A 13230-nucleotide genomic window follows, 5' to 3' on the forward strand; every position below is an offset into this window, starting at 1 on the left:
CTCCCTTATTTGTTATGAAAAACAAAAGCTTTGAGTTCATCTCTTGGATGTGAATCATCAGAAAAACTGACATCCTCACATATCTGCATAATTGAACAGAACTTATGTGATTGGTTCTGTACAGTGGTTTGGCAATTTTAGTATTTCAACAAGATGTATTTCAGGAACAACATTAAGTTTACAATAAATTTATCTTTTATAGGGGAAAAACAATTAAAAATTCTTGAAAAAGAACACACAATTTTGCCAATGTTCACATTTTATAAATAAATCACATATTTTACTAGTATTGTCTCATGTTAATAATTTTTACCACATCTCGCCTCATCAGTTTTCTGAAAGTTTGATTTAGGTAAGACAATAATTCATACGATTTGGTATTAAAGTTCCTCCTCGGAAAAAAAAATAAGATAAAATGTAATGCCATCATTATAGGCAGCTATAGTAATTGTCAAGCCTTAGAGGTATAGAGCGATCTTGGAAAGTTGAGATGATGTGATATGAAAAATTAGGAAACCTGAGACTCCATATGATGGTCATCAAATGAAGCCAGAGATTTTTATGGTCATCAAAATGTTGACCGTGGACAGTTTAAAGAATTTATTTCTTTTATATGTCCTCAATTAAACTGCATGACTTGTCATTCGTGAATTCTTGCCCTAATGACTGCACAAATAGATTACAGATTGATTTCTTGGACATTTATGGACTTTGGCGGCCAAATACGGCTCAAGTATTGTCTGGGAGACATACATTACTGCACTAGCATTTTATTATTGAGGCATGTTGCTGCATAATTATTAGGAGTTACGCCCCATTCCCTAGCAATGCAGTTTGAAAATGTATTGACACTAAAAGAAGTTTTTATGAAACAAGAATTCTATGGTTTTTGTTACTTCGTAAGGGCGATTGAAAGGCAAAAAGTTTCAGAGTCAGGTGTTGATATAAGCTGGTACGCTTAGAATTTCAGACATTACTTAGATTACAGAAAAAATACTGTTAGTACTCGGGCTGTTATACTTTTCTCTTCTTCTTCACAGCCTGAACTTTTTTTAAATCTGTTGTTGTTTTTTTTTCATTCTTTCTGATTTATATTGTTAAACAGTAGATTCTACAGTACCGTACATTTACATGCCCTATATTATTAAAGAGTACCGGTAGTAATAAACATCTTTTGCTATCTTATGTATGACATACAAAATAGTCCCAAAGTAAACTAACGCTAAATTAAAGAAAGCAACTTCATTTTATATATCTGATGACATCTCAAATTTATTCAAAATGACAATTTTATATCTGCATATGTAAATGAAGATTTAGCGAATTGTTTATTTAGCTCAAAAGACTTCATCGTATTACTACCTTGTACGCTAAAGAGGCGCTAAATTTCATAAAAGACGCTATTAAACCTGTACAAATATGTTCATTCACAAATAAATCCGACAGTATTTAGAACGATTCATAAGTGGCTCTAGTATTTATATTGTATTATGTTACCTCTATAGTTGAAGTGCAATACCCGTGTACCCGTATCGGATGTACATAATGAGGTTTTTTGTCGTCTTAATTGCCGAAAGGCGGGATAATGTTTTTGTCATCGGCAAGATTACGACTCGAGAGACTTAACACACTGGTTAGAACAATGTTTTGACGATTTTAAAAAATCGGTGTTACAGAATGATTTCATTTTTCCGTGCCATCGATTTTCAAAGGGGAGGTTGTATTTGACGAGCATTAAATCTTGCTGTTTGACAGGCTCCCTGCAAGCAAATGTTGAATAGTCGTTTCATCAATGATTGGGACATTGACAAGTCGTAGTTGGGGGTCCACGTTTGTTCAAATCTGATACAGAATAAGGGCTATTGTGGGTCTCCGAATCGAACAAAGCTGGTTAAATCTTGGTGACTTTGACAGCCAGATTCCCAGCTTCAGAAATTTAGCCCAAGGACAATGCATTTTTGAATATTAAAGCTGGGGACATGTTGTAAAATTATTGTAGGAAACAATAGATGATTACAAATGTTGAGAAGTTGCCATGACAAAAAGGAAAGGACAATGACTTCTGGTATATTAATTGCTATCTGTCAGATCATCACTTCTGTTCTGGAATATAGGAAATTTTGATTTTGTGGATTTCGTGATCAGGTCAATCTATAAATTTAAATCCAAACGAACAAGTAAAATTTCTTCTTATTTCAAATGCTTACCACGAAATCTCTTGTCAGCAAAATTAATTTATTTCGCTATATATATACATGTATATATATATATATATATATATATATATATATATAAATATATATATATATATATATATATATATATATAAAATTTCACTTTATAAATATTGAGCATAGTTTCATGGGAGGTTGAATGGTCTAAATTGTGATCACAGACTATTAACCAAGCGTTAGATATTTGCCTTTAAATGGTGTTGGTCATGCGATTGTCTTTAGTCAGACGATTTATGATTCATTCAGGGCATTTACATTCTACAATCAATCGGCTTGATCTTACTGGATCTTAATTATCCATTGTAAGTTTGTACATAAATAATTATTGATAAATAATACTTCCTTTGTCCAGTAATTTTCCTGGCAAACTTGGTGGTGACTAAACATTAAGATCTCAGTTTCATTCCCTGATGTAACGGTATTAGTTAGAACCACCAGTAGTTCTACTCAAGATTATGCTCAAATACTCATGATATGAAATCATTTAATTCCGTGGACAAGAAATTTTTGTGATTTTAAAGTGAAGAGAAGGGGTCGGTGTTGAGATTTAATTTTTCGCGATTTGACGCGACCACGAAATCCACGAAAATTAGTCACCTACAAATAATAATGATTTCGCAGTTTATAAAATGGTTTATAAAGAAATAATTTAGAATTTAATATTTGAACTTGGTGTCTATAGTGCCCTCATATGTTAATGCACAAGTTCCATTTAAATATATTAATATTGTTGATTGGATGATATTCGTGGTGGTCTTATTTACGAATAGTGACAATAGTGACAACACTATCGTACATCTTACTGGAATGAATTTTCATGGATTTTGTGGTTGTTTCAATCCATAAAATTAAATCTCAACTCTCATTCATTTTTTTCTGTAAAACTGGAAATACACAAATTCAAGTCCTGACAAAGAAACCAACTTGACATTAGCCCAAAAAGTTTACACCAACAAAGTTGATTGATTTCACGGTACTTTAAAATTGTTTATATCCATGGGTGCTACTTTTAACAGATTCTGCGGTCAGGTCAATCCACGAAATTTTATCCAAAGGATACAAACAAAAATCACAGCTATTGTGTCATAATCTGAAATCTACAAACTCATGTCCACACAATAGACATTTTTACCAAAAAGCATAAAATCTTATGTTTGCGAAATTACCGTAATTGATTTCACAGTTAATTATGTCCCTTTGAGAGGCCAAAGCAGGGTTGCATGTCTTTTATCACATGTTTTTAGCTCACCTGAGCAATGCTGAGTTATTGTAATCGCTCAATGTCCGTCTTCCATCGTCTGTCAACATTTAGATTGTGTATGCGATAGAAGCTGTTTTTTTCAATTGATCTTCAAGAAATTTGGTCAGAATGATTGCCTTGATGAAATCTAGGCCAAGTTTGAAAATGGATCGTCTGGGATCAAAAACTAGGTCACTAGGTCAAAACAAAAGAAAAACCTTGTGTATGCAATAGGGACTTTTGTTTGTTTTGGGTTTAACGCCATTTTTCAACAGTATTTCAGTCATGTAACGGCGGGCAGTTAACCTAACCAGTGTTCCTGGATTCTGTACCAGTACAAACCTGTTCTCCACAAGTAACTGCCAACTTCCCCACATGAATCAGAGGTGGAGGACTAATGATTTCAGACACAATTTCGTTTATCAAATAGTCACGGAGAACATACGCCTTGCCCGGGGATCAAACTCGCGACCCCGAGATCCGTAGACCAACGCTCTTACCTACTGAGCTAAGCGGGCGGGCATGCAATAGGGACTGCATTTTACACTGGATGTTCATGAAATTTGATCAGAATGTTTGTCTGGATGAAATCTAGGTCAAGTTCAAATATTGCCTTGATGAAATCAAATATGGGTCATCTTGGGTCAAAAACTAGGTCATCCGGTCTGCATTTTACATTGGATTTCTCATAAAATTTAGTCAAAATGGTTGCCTTGGTGAAATATAGGTCAAGTTAGAATATGGGTAATCTGGGGTCAAAATCTAGGTCGCTAGGTCAAATAAAAAAAAAACCTTGTGTATGCAATAGGGACTACATTTTACACTGAATCTTCATGAAATTTGATCACATTGTTTGTCTGCATGAAATCTAGGTCACATTCATATATGGGTCATCTTGGGTCAAGAACTAGGTCATCCGTTCAAATAAAAGAAAAACCTTGCATATGCGATAGAGGCTGTATTTTTCAATTGCTCTTCATGAAATTTGCTCAGAATGATTGCCTTGATGAAATCTAGGTCTATTTTAAAAATGGGTCATCTGGGGTCAAAAACTAGGTCACTAGGTCAAATCAAAGAAAAACCTTGTGTATGCAATAGGGGCTGCATTTTTCACTGGATTTTCATAAAATTTAGTCAGAATGGTTGCCTTGATAAAATGTAGGTCAAGTTCGAATATGGGTAATCTGGGGTCAAAAACTAGGTCGCTAGGTAAAATCAAATAAAAACCTTGTGTATGCAATAGGGACTGCATTTTACACTGGAACTTCATGAAATTTGATCACAATGTTCGTCTGGATGAAATCTAGGTCAAGTTCAAATATGGGTTATCTCGGGTCAAAATCTAGGTCACCCAGTCAAATCAAAGTCGCATTTAAAGTAGGATATTCATTAAATTTGATCAAGAGCGAACTCTTGTTGATTCTATCTTCATAAAACTTGGTCAGAATGTTTGTTATCATAATGTCTTGGATGATTTCCAATCTGGGTCACATGGGGTCAAAAACTAGGTTACTAGGTCAGATCAAAGGAAAGGCTTATATACACTCAAAAGGCCAATTGTTTGCTCCAGTCTTCCTGAAACTTTGTCAGAATGTTTGTTTTCATGAAATTTTGGATAAGTTCAAATCTGGGTTATGTGGGTTAAAAAACTAGGCCACTAGGTCAAATCAAAGAAAATGCTTGTTTACACTCAAGAGGCCACATTTTTTGGTCCAATCTTAATGAAAATTGGTTAGAATATTTGTCTCCATGAAATCACTAGGTAAAACATGTTTACACTGTTATGGTGTGTTACTCAGGTGAGCGACCTGGGGCCAAGATGGCCCTCTTGTTTCTTTTAAATACCAAAATATTATATTTATGCTGGTAACTATGCAGCTTTATTAAACTTTGATTTTGAGATATGATATTATTTTTAAATACTATGGTATGTATCACACTTAATATTATGTTTTGAAAAAATGAGGTACTGTCTTAGCATGCAGAAGACACTTTTTGTTCCCATCAGAATTGTCATTTAATTCAATGGTGTGGAGTGAAGTCTTGAGAAGTACTTTACGCCTATAATTTAAGACTTTTCATTATTTTCTTAGGACAGATTCCGTGCTGTAATCAGATTATGGCTGGAAGCAGATAAATTCAATTTGAACAAGAAATTCAGGCACATGTCTGCCATTGATTTGTGGAGATTTTAGTGTTTTAGAGAGTGGCTTTGAAGGGGATATTCTTGAATTAATGGACACACTGTATAAAGAAAATTGATGACCATACAAAATTTGCATGCCAGGCAAAGTTTTGAGAGCATGATGTGACTTGGTAAAGCTGCTGTCACACTTTTTATTGCCACCAGAGGGAGAGCAGCATGTTAAATAATTTCACTTATTATCTTTGTTAACTTTAGCTTATACATTAGTGAGCATCCTTGCAAGTCTTTTCCTAATTAAAAAAAATATGAGCCGTGCCATGGGAAAACCAACATAGTGGGTTTGCGACCAGCATGGATCCAGACCAGCCTGCGCATCCGCGCAATCTGGTCAGGATCCATGCTGTTCGCTTTCAAAGCCTAATGCAATTAGAGAAACCGTTAGCGAACAGCATGGATTCTGACCAGATTGCTCGGATGCGTAGGCTGGTCTGGATCCATACTGGTCACAAAGCCACTATGTTGGTTTTCTCACGGTGTGGCTCATATTAAGAAGCTCACATTCATGACTCTTTTGATATATTTTTAAGTGGACTTGGTATGAAGAAGCCATCCAGCTGGCTTTCGGGAAGGGCGGTGGTTCTACCCAGTTGCCCGCTTGTGATGAAATAATGCACGGAGGGGCACCTGGGGTCTTCCTCCACCATCAAAGCTGGAAAGTCACCATATATGACCTATAATTGTGTCAGTGTGACGTTAAACCCAACAAATGGTATTAAGAATGCATTGGCCTGTTCCAGTCTTGGGGTAATAATTCCATGAAAGCTACAGCTCACAATAAGTAAGAAATAATAAAAGAAAACAGCACATGATTGAAACGAAAGTGTTTGAACATAATTAGTCAATACATGAACCTCCTTGAGTTCTCCACTTTAATCATTGCTTACATTTTTATGCCCCTGGCATCTACTGATTCAGGAGGCATATAGTGATTGTCCTGTCCGTCCGTTCGAACGTCCGTCCGGTTAACCAAATGGGACCGTTTCGTCTAGCAACAATACACCTTACTAGAATGACTTGATACTAATGCAGATGTAACCTGTGACCATTCCTCATCTTCAGACATCACCTGACCTCAGTTTGACCTTGACCATGACCTCATTTTGGACTTTGGTTGCTTTATATGGGCCATCTCTTGGTTAACCAAATGGGACCGTTTCGTCTAGCATCAATACCCCTTAGTAGAATGACTTGATAATAATGCAGATGTAACCTGTGACATTCCTCATCTTCACACATCACCTGACCTCAGTTTGACCTTGACCTCATTTTGGGCTTAGGTTGCTTTATATGGGCAATCTTTTGGTTAACCAAATTGGACCGTTTTGTCTAGCGTCAATACCCCTTAGTACAATGACTTGATACTAATGCAGATGTAACCTGTGACCATTCCTCATCTTCACACATCACCTGACCTCAGTTTGACCTTGAACTTGACCTCGTTTTGGACTTACGTTGCTTTGTATCGACAAGGATGCCACCGGGGGCATCAAGCGTTTATTGAACGCAGCTTCTTGTTTTATATTTGTTTTGCTAGAACATTCTTAAGATAGTCTTTTCTAGACGTATGCTAGAATTTGGGGCTAAATTTTTCCCAACAACAGAATTTCTAGGGCAGATAACTCTTTTTCAATACTGGTGACCTATGCTTTTTATTGCATATTTTTGTTTCTTAGATGATTGTCCTTCAATATCCAAAGTTTGAAGAAATTCTGTTATTGGGAAAAATTTTGCCGATCTCATATATAGGGAATTCTAGCATACGCCTTTAAAGTTTTAATGTAGTGGACCTAAAGATTTAATGTAGTGGACCTAAAATGTGAATCAGTATTTTTCTGTTTGATTACATGTGTGAATGTAGCTTTTGCCGGCTGTTATGAAAACACAATTTTCTGTTATGGTCAAATGGTGACGAAATAGCATACAACAACATATTTTATGTATTCATACAGAAATTGCTGATTTTCATTACAGTTTCATTACCTTAAATAAAGATGACATTTTTACATGACAGTTTTGTTTGTCTATTTTCAGATTATATGTCTGGTCAAGACTGTGACTCAACTATCCTACTAGGAGGTGCTGTTGTGTATTCACATTATGTTAACCAGTCTAAATCATATAATAATGAAGTTGATTGTCAAATAAAGTTTAAATCTAAAAAAAGTGATTGGAAAATAATGTTACGGATGTTAGAAATGGATATTCCAGATCGGAGGGAAAATGGAATTTGTAATGATGCTTTATATGTGTCAGACTCAGATAAAATCTATAATACTATGGTAGGTATACCGTATATTTTATTAGCTCACCAGGGGAGCTATTAGTAAAGGTGGATGGTCTGGCATCCATTGTCCAGTTGTCCGTCGTTCTGCTTCAACATCATATTCTTAAACATCTTCTCTGAAACTTCTGGTCAGAATTACACCAAATTTGGTCAGTAACATCATGTTATGGACCTCTATCAAGTTTATTAAAATGATTTACCTTGGCACCTTTTAGGGGCCACGGGAGCTTAAAATAGAACTTCCTTTCATGAACCTTGTGGATGGATATTCATCAAACTTGGTCTGGAGCATTGTTATATTTAGATCCTCTCCCAATTTTGTTCAAATGGGGTAACTGAAAGGGCTTAACAACTTTTCATGAACCGCATGATGGATCTGACATCAAATTTGGTCTGTAGCATCATTATAAGTTCCTCCCAATTTCGTTCAAATGGAGGCACTTGGCCCTTTTTAGGGGCCACTAGAGCTAAAAATAGAAAGACCTTTAAACAAATTCTTCTCATGAATGGCTTGATGAATTTTCATCAAACTTTGTAGCATCGTTATAAGGGCCTCTCCTAGTTTTGTTCAAGGGGTCGAAAGGGCTAAACATGAAAATTTCCTTTAAACAGCATCTTCTCATGAACTGCTTGATGGATCTTAATTAAAGTTGCTGTGTAGCATCACTATAAGGTCCTCTCAAAAACTTGTTCAAATGGAGGCACTTGTGACTACTAGAGCTAAAACTAGAAGTACCTTTAAACGACTTCATCTCATGATTTGCTTGATGGATCTTCATCAGACTTTTTTGGCAGCATCATTATCACGGCCTTATGCCAGATGTATTCAACTGGGGCATTCTGTCCCTTTTAGGAGACTACAGAGCCAGAAATCGAAAGTTATTTAAACAATCTCTCATCAAGTTTGTTATAATATTTATGCATTTTTAATCTATCACAGCAAAATCTAGAAAAAGTCTTAAATAAAATAACTTTTATTTTAATGAACTGTTCACCAAACTTGGTCTGAAGCATATGGTCGGGGTCCTGTTCAGGTGAGCGTCATAGGCCCATTTGGGCCTCTTGAAATGGGCCTCTTGTAATTAAAAAATGTGTGTTTTAGTATATTATGAGATTTAACCACTGAATCAAGGTAAGTGGGCAAACTAAACAAATTTTACAAAAGATATACATAGGAAAAGAAGTCTATTTTTTTTTTCTGGAAATGATGCAAAACCAGAAAGAAAATGTCAGTCACAATTTATGTCTCGTGACAACTTTAAGGCTTTAATAGTGGATGAATAGCTCAGGTGCTGCTTCCAGAATGATTGGAATTGCAATTAAATAATTTCATTTTTTTCCCTCGTTTTAATATGGGATTACTTATTTCATTGAATTGATCTAAATGAAGAAGTCTGAGATGATCTATAGCTGACAGATATTTACAGACTTTAAAGCATTCTTGCAATGGGACTTCTTTATGGTTTTTTTGTAAGGCGGGTCACTTACTGTAAAATCATTTAATTTTGTGGGCACGAAATTTCGTGGTTTTGGTCAAAACTGACATTTCGTGGGAATATGAATTCGTGGATTTCAACTTTTGAACATAAAATGAATGGGAATTTTCCTTGTTCGTTGGGATTAAATTTCGTGGATTGACTCAACCATGAAATCCATGAAAATTAGTACCCCCCCCCCGCAAATATAAATGATTTCACAGTAATAAGGCAAAGTCAGATAGATGTATTGGGTTGACCTTCCACCAACACAATTGTAGGTCATAGCTGGCAGCTTTCCAGCTTTTCATGGTCGAGGAAGACCTAGCTTCCCCTCATTATTTTAGGCATGTTGGACACCAACGTAGAACCACCAACCTTAAGGCAAACCTACTGGATGGATTCCTCACATGAAAGAATTTTAAATAGCCTAAGCAAGGTTTCAAAACCACAGCGGTGAAGGGCCAGTGATTCAAAGCCAGTCACCTTAACCATAATCAGCCAAAGAGCCCCTCAGATGGTCTTTTATAAAACAATTACTCCTGAACATACATATGAGATGTGGTCGGTCTTTGAAGAAGAATTACACCCTCAACGTTACTGCTTTTCTCTGTTTGACAATGTTCCTTATGATCGTTGCTAATTTTTGTTTAGTCACTTTTTACATCTAAATCTTTTTGTTTACAAAGTAACCGGGTAAACCCGAATTTCACAAGAAGATATATATTTCTTATATAAAACAGAATTTGATCTAAGAGTCGGCAACTCTATAAAATTTGTCTAATATGTCTTCTCTTTTTTTTGGACAACTCAACAAGAGATAGCTTTTTAACATCCATGACTCGGCATTATTATATATTACATAAACTTCTCATTTCTCATCATCGCTAGACAAGTTCTCAGAAAATTGCATAACCTGAACAGACCCATACATCATTATCTTTCAACTAACGGAAACATTCCACTACACTCACAGACTGAGAAAGAAAAAAACGAGGAGAAAATGAAATATTTGTAATCAATTCAAAATACACTAATCAATTCAAAATACCATTCCTTTATGGGTTCCTTATGGATTTGCATCACACAATTGGATTATGGGTAATGCTGTAGCCATCTGGCTGCTTCTAGGCTCTGGGGTAATAAATCAAGATGTTGCTTAGAAAACATGTGCCAAGTTTAAGTAAAGATCATGCATTGTGTTTATGTTTTGTCAGAATTGGCGGCCATTTATCATTCATTCAAAGACTTTGTCAGTATACAGAAAGGATGCAAATGTAGGCTTTGGCACAAACAAACATGCTGGAATCATTCTTTGGAATCTTTTTATTCCTCTGATTGATTAGCATTAGTTATTACACATGATTGGTAATCTGGACAATTACCTACCGAATTATTGGGAATCTGTAGGCAGGTTGTCTAGCCACTGGTGACTGGATGGATAAGAATGAATTTACAAGAATGCATAATCAAATTATCTTTTCTTGTAATTTTCTGAGGGAATTGGCTTTTAAGTAGGTTATCTTTATTTGTTTGATTTTTAGTAAAATGCTGTTTTTCAAAAGTATTTCAGTTATTGTATTATTCCCTAGCTAATTAATGTTTTCTCCCTAATAAAAGCCCCCTCCCCAGTAGATTTTAACCCTTAGCCTGCTGGCGGAAAGTGATTTTGCCTTTGCGACCAGTGCAAACCAAGATCTGTGCAGGGCTGAGGCTGATCATGGTTTGCACTGTTCACTGTTCAGTCAGTAAGTATTCAGTGAACACCCTTTGAATAATAAGTGATGCTGCCCAAATTGAATGATGGACAAGTCCATTTTAGAAATTTAGAAGGTTGATATAATTTTTTTTCTTTAGTTAATTTAGGTCTTTAACTTAAGTGGATACCAGGACTATGGTAGTCACTAGTGATGTACATGTAATTGTTAAATTCATTCATTATAAATTGGTTTAGAGTTTATATTTACTGAAAAAAGAAACATTTATAGTTTATACTCATATATTTTAGGTTGATTGTGAAGCAAGTTCTACAACTTACATTTATCACTCTCGACACCTCATTTCTGATGGAATCCATCGCCACGAGGGTATGAGGGACAAGAGAAGCCAGTTTCCCTTTTAATGCTGAGCAACCTCTACCACTAGGCTATTGAGGCGGTTCAGATATTTATGGCCTTATTAAACATCCCCTAAGGCCTTATGCAAAATATACCCCCCCCCCCCCCCCCGGTATGTAGTACCAATAACAGCAGCCTGACAGTATTTCTAGTTTCTGTAACAGGTCAGTCAGTACCAACTTGTTCTCAGCAGGTCACCTTGTCACCAACAAATTCCCAAAATAATGGAATGGTGGAAGAAGAATGAATTCAGACACATTGTCTTCTGTCAGATTGTCAAAGAGAACATATACCTGACCATAGGTTGAACTCCTGACCACAGTTTATAGTCGTGTGCTGTCTCTGCAGAGCTTACCTGAGGTTTAGACCAAGTCTATCCTAACATTTTCCCCCAAAAAGATTACTTAGAGTACTCGAATAATGGAGAATCTTCAGTTGGGTGTTAAAAAAGAACATCATTTATGATTCAAAATGTCAGCCACAATTTATAAACTGGGTTCATAAAGAGACGTGATTTTGTTATATCCTTAGGATGGCCAGCACATATTTATGCAACCTCGCCAGGTATATGTATGTTTTTGACAACACAGAAAATGATGTCACTTGACCTTCAGCTATTTCCGGAAGTAAATAAAATGAAAGTAGAAATGCTAAACTTTGAAGCGAAAGCTGCATTTTGATTCGTAGATAGTCAAGGGTTACGCGCAGGGGTCACCTTGTCTAAATGTATGCGCGTGGACTTTTTTTTTTCCTATTGGGGAGCCAATTTTCAGCACTTTATCGAATTGAAATTACCTGGGCTTTAGTACAGCATGTCAGCTTTTAATCTATTAAAAAGTATTTGAGCTCTGGATAAACACAAATCCCACAGGGGTCCATAACGGACCAAGGGTACATTGATAATTTCGGAACTTCATCAAATCACTCCAATTGTCATTTTTGATGTTGTCTGAGAGTGTCAGTATATGCCTCAGATGTAAGATATAACCGTATTTAAGAGCTGCAAACCTAGACATTTCAGAAATATTTTCAAAATAAGTTTCGTGTAATAAATGTTCTTTCTACGGAAGCGTGAAAGGGCCATCAGACGCTAATACGTTTTAGTATGTTAAGGCTGCGGAAAGGATATAAGTTAAATTTTCAAAGTAGGTAAAAATATCTTTATAAGTATTTTGAAGTTGTAAAATAAACATTGCTTGTTGTTATTGGAGTTTTTTTTGGTCCTACATTTAACCATATGGCAGTTCTAATATGTTTCATGAAAAGAGACACTGATTTATTTCATAAGCTGCCTTCATAAATCTTAACAAAATGAGACTGTATCAAATTGCAAAAGGAAAAGAAAGAATGCCACACATTTCACTTTCATTTTATTTGACTCTGATATTCTATATGAACCAAATTACCAAATGAGATACTAGGGTATCTGGGATAAGAACTAGGTCAGATAGGTGGTACAGGCCTTTAGGGCCCTCTCCTTTTGAAACTTATTAGAAAACATGCGGGGGAGAGGGCGGGGTTCATTAATGGTGTGGGAGGGAGTGATTTACCCCTTCTATAGTGGCCTGAAGCCCCAGCAACTTTTACTGTAGCAGTTCTAAATGGGAGAACCTCTAGACCTCCAACCACTTGGCAACTTTCACCTTCTACTTCTATTATATCAGTGAAATCCCG

At 35.9% G+C, this 13230-nt stretch overlaps 1 protein-coding gene across 1 annotated transcript in view; it reads left to right on the forward strand.

The window, feature by feature from the left end:
• LOC123548847 (uncharacterized) overlaps nucleotides 1–13230 on the forward strand; it is a 116390-nt gene that overhangs the window by 12214 nt on the left and 90946 nt on the right. Inside the window, exon 2 of the mRNA XM_045336431.2 lies at nucleotides 7712–7959. Coding sequence (XP_045192366.1) covers nucleotides 7712–7959 — 248 coding nt within the window. The remainder of the gene's footprint in view (nucleotides 1–7711; nucleotides 7960–13230) is intronic.

Source organism: Mercenaria mercenaria, chromosome 6, assembly GCF_021730395.1.
Source record: "Mercenaria mercenaria strain notata chromosome 6, MADL_Memer_1, whole genome shotgun sequence".
Classification (NCBI taxonomy): Eukaryota; Metazoa; Mollusca; class Bivalvia; order Venerida; family Veneridae; genus Mercenaria; species Mercenaria mercenaria.